Here is a 12,363-nt window from a genome sequence, read left to right as displayed (position 1 = left end):
AGCAAACAGCATTTAACAACAGGTTGCTGCTTCAAAAATGTCACACGTGCAAAGACAGAAAACACAAATAACTTACAGAACAATTTAATATGATCACGTATGTGCTGCAAATTCAAAAACATGAATGCTTTGCAATGCTTGACACCACAACAGAAGTAGTCACAACGCACAAAAAATGACTCTACCCAGAGGACTTTTACTAACTTCTACAGTTGCATTACATAGTAAAATAAAAACACGAAAATACATCTATATTAAGAGTACATTCATCAATAAAGTAAATAAATAAATTTAATAAGCTCTGCCGAATAGGTAAAAATAAAGATAACAGGTCACCACACTGCACTGAGCGGCGGTCTGTCAGTTAAAGTCCTCGAGTCAGAAACCTTTTTTTTTTTTTTTTAACTAGCAGTTCCATTGTGTTAATGTCTTAATTTGGAAGTGGTCTGACCTCTCTTGGCCACCATACCTTTGGGACGCAGTCAGGTTAAATAATGTTTTGACTAAAGGCTGATGTTTGATCTGGGATCTGTGGACCTCTAGTTGGTGAACAGTGAGTGAAACGTGAACTTGGCTCTGTTTCAGAAAGTGCTCATTCTGAACACTCTCTAAAGTTTAATAGAGTCGCCCACGCAAAGCAAGCATTTGAGCCAGCGGCAGCAGCGAGACTCCACAGGAGACTCTGATAGCGAGTAAGAGGCTCAGGCCTGATCAGCAGAAAACGTCCTCATGTTGCTCAGAAAACGCTTCGCTGGTATTAATTGCTGGCTGTGGGACGTTAGCGACAGCAGCAACAGCTCAAGGTAAGTGTGCATCCCAAGGGGTTGTGTCCAGGCACAGGTGGCACATTACTGCACGATGAGCTGTGGATTACACACTTGAGTCAGGTTACGAGAGGGAATGTGTGATGGAAAGGAGGTGATGGCAGGCGAGCTGGACAGAAGACAAATGTGACAACGGCAGAGGAGGGCGGGGATGAGAATCCTTGTGGCATCTGCTCCATTTGAGAAAACTCTCAAGATGAATCCAGAAGTTTAATTTATATTCGAAGTCTGTGCAGTATTTCTTGTGGAGAGCAAATTGGTTTAAATATTTAATGGGATGAAGGCTCAGTAGCACACAGCCACATTTCTAAATACGAGAGAAAAAGATGTGACATGTTCTCCCTGGCTGAAATCTCATAATAGTGCATGTCAGCACTTCGTTGTCACTTTAGCCAAATGAAAGCAGTGGAGGTTTTTTTCTTCTGAGCTCAGGCCTCCGCAGTGTTTCAGCCCGTGTCACATTCAGGTACATCCAGTCGTTCCAGCATCAGTTGATGGCTTGTCAGCATCAATAAATCCAGTGCCGTGGCGATGAAAGCTGTCCAATTTTTTCCTCTCTCTCACCACTCTCTTCAGTTTTGCAGTCAAACATGAATCTTTTTGTTTTTTGTCCTGTTCATGTTTCACTTGGAACCTGTGACATCACTGTTTTTCTCTCACTTTCTCCCACTGAGGCATTTTTTCGGACATCTTGGCTTTGACACCCTGACAGACTGCGTCTTACAGATCCCTTTATGCTCAGCTGTTTGATATTTACTCTAAGCTACACTTGCTAATTGCACAGAAGCTCAGAGACTCACGTGTAGAGGCAAACCGAGTCCTTCTGAGCTCCACCTAAATCCTCCCGTGTGACCAGGCTTTAATAAACATCATCTGTTTTCTCGCCACGAACGCTTCCGCCTGTCTGATGGAAACGCTTTGCGATGCTTGTACGCAGGGTCAGTTTTGACGAGGGCAGACAGTGGACCCAGCACAGCTTCTCCTTGGTGCCTCTGTTTGTGGACGGTGTCTTGGTGGAGGCCGGAGCTGAGAACCAGATCATGACGTAAGACCAAGTATTTCAAGCGAGGCTGTTGGGGGGGTAATTTTATGATGTGTTGTGAAATGATTGAAGGTGGTTAGTAAATTATTATTTTTTTTTTTCTGTTGGTGGTGTCGCCGACCGAACGGTCCCCTCTGAAAATTGGTCTACCCTGCCTCCACTGTGCCTTCTCTGAGTCTGACTCTCTACACCCAAAGTGATCAATGTCAGTAATGTGATTATTAACCATCAGATGACAAATTAAAACCTCTTAAATCATCCTAAAGTCAGTTGTAAACAGAAACGAGGTTGTTTTAAGCAGAAACAAGGTGATAATCGGTGAATCGCTACCGACGCTCTGAAATGACATATGTGCTCCCCCGTATTTTATTATGAGATAATGCTGAATTTATGTGGAAACGATTGTTGTCCAAAAGCTTTAGATATCTGTTGCTGAGATAGATGATGACTGGAGTGAAATCTGAAGCAGAAACGGGGTGATAATCCGTGAATCGCTGCCAACGCTCCGAAATAACGCATACGCAGTGAAGGCAGGGCGGACAGATTTTTAGGGGGGACTGTTCGGTCGGCAACAGTTTAATAACAACAGGTGCAAAAACATCTAGTCAATCAATCAATCAATTTTTTTTTTTTTATATAGCGCCAAATCACAACAAACAGTTGCCCCAAGGCGCTTTATATTGTAAGGCAAGGCCATACAATAATTATGTAAAACCCCAACGGTCAAAACGACCCCCTGTGAGCAAGCACTTGGCTACAGTGGGAAGGAAAAACTCCCTTTTAACAGGAAAAAACCTCCAGCAGAACCAGTCTCAGGGAGGGGCAGTCTTCTGCTGGGACTGGTTGGGGCTGAGGGAGAGAACCAGGAAAAAGACATGCTGTGGAGGGGAGCAGAGATCGATCACTAATGATTAAATGCAGAGTGGTGCATACAGAGCAAAAAGAAAAGAAACAGTGCATCATGGGAACCCCCCAGCAGTCTACGTCTATAGCAGCATAACTAAGGGATGGTTCAGGGTCACCTGATCCAGCCCTAACTATAAGCTTTAGCAAAAAGGAAAGTTTTAAGCCTAATCTTAAAAGTAGAGAGGGTGTCTGTCTTTCTTGATCTGAATTGGGAGCTGGTTCCACAGGAGAGGAGCCTGAAAGCTGATGGCTCTGCCTCCCATTCTACTCTTACAAACCCTAGGAACTACAAGTAAGCCTGCAGTCTGAGAGCGAAATGCTCTATTGGGGTGATATGGTACTACGAGGTCCCTAAGATAAGATGGGACCTGATTATTCAAAACCTTATAAGTAAGAAGGAGAATTTTAAATTCTATTCTAGAATTAACAGGAAGCCAATGAAGAGAGGCCAATATGGGTGAGATATGCTCTCTCCTTCTAGTCCCCGTTAGTACTCTAGCTGCAGCATTTTGAATTAACTGAAGGCTTTTTAGGGAACTTTTAGGACAACCTGATAATAATGAATTACAATAGTCCAGCCTAGAGGAAATAAATGCATGAATTAGTTTTTCAGCATCACTCTGAGACAAGACCTTTCTAATTTTAGAGATATTGCATAAATGCAAAAAAGCAGAAGGAAATGCAAAAGGAAGGTTGGAGATTGGCCTATAATTAGCTAAGATAGCTGGGTCAAGTGATGGCTTTTTAAGTAATGGTTTAATTACTGCCACCTTAAAAGCCTGTGGTACATAGCCAACTAACAAAGATAGATTGATCATATTTAAGATCGAAGCATTAAATAATGGTAGGGCTTCCTTGAGCAGCCTGGTAGGAATGGGGTCTAATAGACATGTTGATGGTTTGGATGAAGTAACTAATGAAACTAATGAAAATAGTGAAACAGAAAGTGAACTTTTATTCTCCCATTGACAATTTTTAGCCATAATTACTGTCTCAGTTTCAAACTGGAGGAAATCAAGCCCAATTTTAAACAAGCTAAATAGTAAGAAAGATAGTTGGACATCCTCTACATGTAGTGATTACATAATTTTTTTTTCCATTGCTTGTATCCCTTCTTTGGTGAGAAAATAATCAAATGAAAATAAAGCTGCCATGCTGAACTAGTCTCAGTTGGAATTCTGCCCAGGTATCGATCTATTGAGAGTGAGCTTGATGATAGAAGTTTTGCCCATTTGATTGGATGAATTGCAGACATACCACTCTGTAGCCTCTCAGCTCTTCCAGACCCACAGCACAAACAAATGTAAAATATGGAAAATCACAACAAGACAATACTGGGTTACTATTAGTATGACTACTTCAATATATTGTTCATATTAATGCTACTGCGTTCTGTTGTTGCCCTTCAGTTTCAGAGCATGACTGCTCCGGAATGTCCAGTTCCTGCAGCCACATCCTTTATATTATATAAAGTGTTGTTTTATTTGTTTATTTTTCTTATTGTTCGGTACCTGTTGCAGGTTCTTCGGACATTTCAGCCACCGTTCTGAATGGCAGCTCATTAAGATTGACTATAAATCAATATTCAGCAGGAAATGCATGGAGGAAGACTATCAAACATGGCATTTACACAACCAGGTGAAACATATCATGCACGGATGTGCTCAAATTCAAGCCTTGAAATAAGTCAATATTGTAGCAATGATGGTGTTTATTGTGTCTCCAGGGTGAGCCTTGTGTAATGGGCCAAAAACAGATTTACATGAAGCGCAGGCCTGGGAACTACTGCATGCTGGGAAGAGACTATTCCAGAATCCTATCAGCAGAGTCTTGTATTTGCCGAGCTCACGATTTTGAATGGTAAGAGGATGTTTGTCCTGATTATGAAAAGAAATTTTTTGTCTTTCCATTTTTGGGTAAAAGGGAACAATAATGTCACTGTTGTCGAATACATTTAGGAGTTTATGGGCTGATTCCATTCATTGTTTTAGAATATACTGGTGGCTTTGTGCTTTAATTGTTGCACTGAGCAGCTGTCAGGTCTGACGAGATCCTCCAGGCATTGATTTAAAGGTCATATCCGGTCAAATAGTTCTGCACAAAAAGTAAAAGCTGGCTGCTTAAAGTATGTCTACCCTTTATGTTTGGTCTTTATTTTTAACCACGCCCACTCAGTGATGTATCATGAAATAACCTCTTTGGTCGTGTCAGAAAGCTTCTCTGAAGTGACAAACAAGTCAGTTCGTCGTCATCAGTCAGGCATATTTTAATATTACAGGAAAAATAAATGCACAGGGCAAAAAAATATATATATAACAGCAATGCATTGCTATTTTTAGCTTTTTTTTTTAAAAAAAAACTCACAGTCAAGAAGCTTCACCTACGTATATTTGTTATTTATTTTATTTTTTTTTTAAATGCTGATTTTCACCCTTAGGTCATGTTTGACTTCAACTCAAAAAATGGCCAAAATGACTGACCTTATTCTTTTTACAAATGACATTGTTTTTATTAGTAGTAGCAGTCGTAGTAGTAGTAGTAGTAGTAGTAGTAGTAGTAGTCATAGTTGTAGTAGAAGTAGCAGCAGCAGTAGCATGTCATTTGTGAATTCGACATTGTTGCACGAACCCATTTTCAGAAACGTTGGTGAAAGGAGTTGAGTCAAAACCAGAAAAGAGAAATGTAATTCACTTTTTTATAATCATTATTGTTATTTTATTTATTTTTTTATTTTTTTATTTTAAGGTGAATCCATCAAATGTGACAGGAGACAGATAAATGTATAGCTGTTTGGAAAAGTTATGCAAATCAGTATGTATTTTTATATTTACTCACTGAAATTTTCTTGTCTTTTACTTCTGACTTCTCAAAAGCCAACCGTCTCAAAATTACAATACAAACCCTGTAATACAAACAAATTTTGTTTGTATTACAGGGTCTCCATCTCCATGCAAGCCAACTTTTGCTTTTTTTTTTATTATGTTATTTAGTATAGATCCATTTGTAGACCTTTAATTTCACTTTGAGATTAAGAATGACTCTCAAATTTGGATTTGTGTCATTAGAAAAATAAAATGCATCATTTCACCGTTGTTACTAAAACATTTGTACAGAAGTACTTTTCTTTCTTTCTTACATGTCTTTCCAAGTTTGGGTGTTTTGGACCTCAATGAGGAATGCAGTCTAATGAATTTCCTTCTGGTTTCTTAATGGGTTTCTAATAACCACATTTGTTACTGAATCTGCTGAATGAATGCCACATATTTTGAAGAAAATTAGTTTAACGGATGTGAGCTCTTTTCGAAATACTGCACAACAGACTTACTGATTATTACAGCAGCACAGACCAATTTGTCTGTGCTGCTGTGGAAGGTGCACTTTGGGGAGGTGATGGTCTTAGGGGAGGTGATGGTCTAGTGGTTAAGGTGTTGGGCTTGAGTCCAGAAGATCATGGGCTCAAATCCCCGCCTGACTGGAAAATCACTAAGGGCCCTTGGGCAAGGCCTTTAATCCGCTATTGCTCCCGGTATGTAGTGAGCGCCTTGTATGGCAGCACCCTGACATCGGGGTGAATGTGAGGCATGATTGTATAGCACTTTGAGCGTCTGATGCAGATGGAAAAGCGCTATATAAATGCAGTCCATTTACCATTTACCATTTACTTTGGTATTTGGTCGTTATGTTAAAATATAACTTTATGATGTGGTTGTTCAAGTGATAATTAAAATCCTCTCTGGCACTATTTTAGTGGTGCAGCTTAGCTAAAATTTCCATAATTTAATTTTGTGATAAAAGCATGGAATTTGGCACACATGTTTTAAATTAACTTATGTTTCTTTTCAGATATGGAGCCTTCTGGAGCCTAATGAGCTACAGGGGTCAATAAAGAGTTACACAGGGGTCAAAATTTAAAAATGCTTCAGTCATGTTGAAAACTATACCACAATATTTGTCTGATCATAATGATTCCAAAAAGGTATAGTTTGGACTATCTATGACTGAATTCCATAAGAGTTATGTGGTAAAAACAGCAAAAATGGTGACAAAAGACAGTTTCAGTGCAGGGGTCAAAAGTTAAAGTTGCTCCAATTTTGGTAAAAAAAATATGGAAATTATTGGTTGAGTTAATATCATTTTAAAAAGTAATAGTTTGCACCATCTGTCATGCTTAGTTGTCATATGTCATAGAATCCAATGGATGTCAACCTTGTTGAACCTTACTTTGGAGACAAAGCATTCAGCACAGTCAAAACTATTCCATTTATTAATCCTGTTATTTAAACCAATAATTTGCATCACTGTCGGGTTTAGAATACTGTATCTTTGATAAGAGGAAGAGACAACCAGGCAATAAAACAAGTGAGAGATAGAATTCAATTTTAAGCTCGCGAGGAGTGCAGTCAGGCTGTACACCAAAGCTACACTAAAGTCTGGCCTGCGCTCCCGCTCTTTTATTTAGGACTTCCCTACATACATGGGCGGTACAGCTCCTGAGGGGAAGAGTGATAGCGCGTGAGCTGTTGCCGCAGAACTGCTGATTGCACAATACATTCAGGACGTTCAGAACCTTTTTAATCTGGGCTCGATTAAGATGTTTAAGACATCTAACGATTAATCACACTTCTTCTGACACAAGGACTAATGTATCATAATCACACTGTGGTTGGAACATTCAATTCTCTATTCTTTATCTCACTGCTCCGCTTACGGCTGCATCCTGCCTGGGTCATCTTCACATGTCCTGAAAAAGAGCTTAGCGTGCACACAGAGATACCACAACTTGCAGAAACACGTCATGTCACATATCTTAAATAACCTTCACCCATCACATCAGGACAATACACTTTATCAGAGCAGAGAGAACTACATTCTACCAGAGCAGAGAACACAAAACATGCATGATAAAATAAAACAGTGTATCTACAGAATAACTCCAACAATCACTTTTTGCCAAAATTGGACAACTTTAACTTTTGGCCCCTCTAAAACTAAAACTGACCTTTGTCACCATTTATACCATTTTTAATTTCAATTTCAATTTATTTTAATTTATATAGCGCCAAGTCACAACAGAGTTGCCTCAAAGCGCTTCACACAGGTAAGGTCTAACCTTACCAACCCCCAGAGCAACAGTGGTAAGGAAAAACTCCCTCTGAGGAAGAAACCTCAAGCAGACCAGACTCAAGGGGTGTCCCTCTGCTTGGGCCATGCTACAAAACATAAATTAGAGAACAATTCACAGAACAATTCACGGACGAATATACAAGAAATGCTATTGGCGCACAGGACAGGAGGATCGCCAACACGAATACAACTCCCATCTCTGGATGGAGCTGCACCTTAAACAGAGAGAAAAAACAGAATCAGGCATCAGAAAGACAAAAAATACTGTATAATTTGCCAGCATTAAACAAGAAAAACAGAGAAGTACTAAGGTGATCGCCGGCCACTAGCCCTAAACTTCACTAAAAGACCCAGAATTTAGGTAAAGTTGAGGCCGCAACCCGCTCCAATTACTAATAAATTAATTAAAAGAGTAAAAAGCGTAAAACAAAACTGTACCAGTATGCTAGCCATATGAAAGGGAAAATAAGTGCGTCTTAAGTCTGGACTTGAAAATCTCCACAGAATCTGACTGTTTTATTGACACGGAGATCATTCCACAGAACAGGGGCACAATAAGAGAAAGCTCTGTGACCCGCAGACTTCTTATTCACCTTAGGGACACACAGTAGTCCTGCACCCTGAGAACGTAGAGCCCGGGCCGGTACGTAAGGTTTAATTAGGTTAGCTAGGTAGGGAGGTGCCAGTCCATGAATAATTTTATAGGTTAGTAGCAGAACCTTAAAATCTGATCTCACTGGGACAGAAAGCCAGTGAAGGGATGCCAAAATAGGTGTAATGTGGTCGAACTTTCTGCTTCGTGTCAAAAGTCTGGCTGCAGCATTTTGAACCAATTGGAGACCCCTAATGCTAGACCAGAAAATAGAACATTGCAGTAGTCCAGTCTAGAAGAGATAAATGCATGGATCAGGGTCTCAGCATCAGCCATAGACAGGAGGGGATGAATCTTCGCTATATTTCGCAGGTGGAAGAAAGCAGTCCTAGTAATATTTCTAATGTGGAGGCCAAAGGACAACGAAGGATCAAAAATTACCTCAAGGTTCCTCACTTTGTCAGTGTGATGTATGACACACGAGCCGAGGCTGAGCGTTAACTGGTCAAATTGATGCCGATGTCTCACTGGACCAAGAACCATCATTTCAGTCTTATCAGAGTTTAAAAGTAGGAAGTTTCTAGACATCCAACTTCTCACTGCTGCAAGGCAATCTTCTAAGGATTTTATGTGAACAAGATTACCAGCAGTTATCGGCATGTACAACTGAGTATCATCTGCATAGCAGTGAAAGGTAATCCCAAAATGCCACAATATGTGCCCAAGGGGTGCTATATAAAGGGAGAAAAGCAGGGGGCCTAAGACAGACCCCTGTGGAACCCCAAATTTCATGTCACTAAGGTTAGAGGTAGTGTTACTGTACAAAACACAGTGAGAACGACTGGTCAAGTATGATGTCAGCCATGCAAGGGCACTCCCAGTAATCCCAAAATGATTTTCCAGCCTATCAAGTAGAATATGATGATCCACTGTATCAAATGCAGCACTGAGATCTAACAGCAACAGAACCATAGTGGTGTCTGAATCCATTGTAAACAGAAGATCATTCACCACTTTAGTGAGAGCTGTCTCTGTGGAATAATATTTTCTAAAAGCAGACTGCAGTGGCTCAAAGAGATTATTCTCAGGAAGATAGTCTACGAGCTGCCGTGACACCACTTTTTCCAGAATTTTAGAGAAAAATGATAGATTTGATATCGGCTGATAGTTTGTCAATACACTAGGGTCAAGATTAGGTTTCTTAAGTAATGGTTTCATCACTGCATATTTGAAACATTTAGGAACAGATCCAGAAGTTAAAGAAAGATTAATAATTTCCAGCACAGTCGGCCCAAGAGTGGGCCACAGGTCCTTAAACAGTTTTGTTGGTATAGGATCAAATAAACAGGTTGTGCTTTTTGTTGACATTACGAGTTTTGTCAGCATGCCTAGTGAGATACTATCAAATTCTGTAAATCTAGGTAATACCTCAGTAGTGGCGCCCACCTCAATAGCAGGGTGTAGTGGCTGGGTTAAGGCATGCTGGGATATGTTTAACCTAATGTCTTCTATTTTCTTTCCAAAGAAATCCAGGAAATCTTGTCCTGTAAAAGGAGAGCAAACTATAGGTGGTTGTCCATGCATAAGTGTTGCCACCGTGTCGAACAAGAACTTTGAGTTATGCTTATTTTTGTTGGTCAAATCAGAGTAGTAAGTCCGCTTTGTAGCCAATAATGCATGCTTATAGTCTAAGATAGCATCGCGGCATGCAAGGTGAAATACTTCTAATTTTGGATGATGCCATTTCCGTTCTAGACCTCTTGCTTTATGCTTGAGGTCACGCAGATAATCATTGAACCAAGGTGACTGTGATTTGGGGGAGCGTGGTTTTAACACAGGTGGTGCAATCCTGTCGAGTGTAGTTTTGAGCACTGAGTTTAAACTATCCATTAGTTTTTACCCCATATTTCCAGAACATTCAGTCATAGATAGTCCAAACTATATCTTTTTCGAATTGTTATGATCAGAGAAATAATGTGGTATAGTTTTCAACATGATTGGAGCATTTTTAAATTTTGACTCCTGTGTAATTCTTTATTGACCCCTGTAGCTCATTAGAGGTCAGCTCCAGGATAGCTCCATATCTGAAAATAAACATTAGTTAATTTAGAATATGTGTGCCAAATTCCATGCTTTTATTACAAAATGAACAATTGTTTTGCTATGCCGCCCCACTATTTTGAGTTTTGTAAAAACCAACATCTTCAAATAATATTGTATCTTACAAAGTGTTGTCACCAGATTAGCTCACGAAAGAGATGAAGAAGCACTGAGCCCTGAGCATCTTCCTTTGTGATGCAACAGATATACAACCCCTGGCAATAATTATGGAATCACCGGCCTCGGAGGATGTTCATTCAGTTGTTTAATTTTGTAGAAAAAAAGCAGATCACAGACATGACACAAAACTAAAGTCATTTCAAATGGCAACTTTCTGGCTTTAAGAAACACTATAAGAAATCAGGAAAAATAATTGTGGCAGTCAGTAACAGTTACTTTTTTAGACCAAGCAGAGGGAAAAATATATGGACTCACTCAATTCTGAGGAATAAATTATGGAATCACCCTGTACATTTTCATCCCCAAAACTAACACCTGCATCAAATCAGATCTGCTCGTTAGTCTGCATCTAAAAAGAGTGATCACACCTTGGAGAGCTGTTGCACCAAGTGGACTGACATGAATCATGGCTCCAACACGAGAGATGTCAATTGAAACAAAGGAGAGGATTATCAAACTCTTAAAAGAGGGTAAATCATCACGCAATGTTGCAAAAGATGTTGGTTGTTCACAGTCAGCTGTGTCTAAACTCTGGACCAAATACAAACAACATGGGAAGGTTGTTAAAGGCAAACATACTGGTAGACCAAGGAAGACATCAAAGCGTCAAGACAGAAAACTTAAAGCAATATGTCTGAAAAATCAAAAATGCACAACAAAACAAATGAGGAACGAATGGGAGGAAACTGGAGTCAACGTCTGTGACCGAACTGTAAGAAACCGCCTAAAGGAAATGGGATTTACATGCAGAAAAGCTAAACGAAAGCCATCATTAACACCTAAACAGAAAAAAACAAGGTTACAATGGGCTAAGGAAAAGCAATCGTGGACTGTGGATGACTGGATGAAAGTCATATTCAGTGATGAATCTCAAATCTGCATTGGGCAAGGTGATGATGCTGGAACTTTTGTTTGGTGCTGTTCCAATGAGATTTATAAAGATGACTGCCTGAAGAGAACATGTAAATTTCCACAGTCATTGATGATATGGGGCTGCATGTCAGGTAAAGGCACTGGGGAGATGGCTGTCATTACATCATCAATAAATGCACAAGTTTACGTTGATATTTTGGACACTTTTCTTATCCCATCACTTGAAAGGATGTTTGGGGATGATGAAATCATTTTTCAAGATGATAATGCATCTTGCCATAGAGCAAAAACTGTGAAAACATTCCTTGCAAAAAGACACATAGGGTCAATGTCATGGCCTGCAAACAGTCCGGATCTTAATCCAATTGAAAATCTTTGGTGGAAGTTGAAGAAAATGGTCCATGACAAGGCTCCAACCTGCAAAGCTGATCTGGCAACAGCAATCAGAGAAAGTTGGAGCCAGATTGATGAAGAGTACTGTTTGTCACTCATTAAGTCCATGCCTCAGAGACTGCAAGCTGTTATAAAAGCCAGAGGTGGTGCAACAAAATACTAGTGATGTGTTGGAGCGTTCTTTTGTTTTTCATGATTCCATAATTTTTTCCTCAGAATTGAGTGAGTCCATAGTTTTTTCCCTCTGCTTGGTCTTAAAAAGTAACCGTTACTGACTGCCACAATTTTTTTTCCTGATTTCTTATAGTGTTTCTTAAATCCAGAAAGTT

At 39.8% G+C, this 12,363-nt stretch overlaps 1 protein-coding gene across 1 annotated transcript in view; it reads left to right on the top strand.

Moving 5' to 3' along the window:
• sorcs3 (sortilin related VPS10 domain containing receptor 3) overlaps nucleotides 1–12,363 on the top strand; it is a 646,076-nt gene that overhangs the window by 522,930 nt on the left and 110,783 nt on the right. Inside the window, exons 14-16 of the mRNA XM_034187360.1 lie at nucleotides 1,762–1,869; nucleotides 4,293–4,410; nucleotides 4,499–4,632. Coding sequence (XP_034043251.1) covers nucleotides 1,762–1,869; nucleotides 4,293–4,410; nucleotides 4,499–4,632 — 360 coding nt within the window. The remainder of the gene's footprint in view (nucleotides 1–1,761; nucleotides 1,870–4,292; nucleotides 4,411–4,498; nucleotides 4,633–12,363) is intronic.

The sequence above is a fragment of the Thalassophryne amazonica genome, chromosome 15 (genome assembly GCF_902500255.1).
Source record: "Thalassophryne amazonica chromosome 15, fThaAma1.1, whole genome shotgun sequence".
Taxonomy (NCBI): Eukaryota; Metazoa; Chordata; class Actinopteri; order Batrachoidiformes; family Batrachoididae; genus Thalassophryne; species Thalassophryne amazonica.
This window is presented reverse-complemented; position numbering and strand designations above follow the sequence as displayed.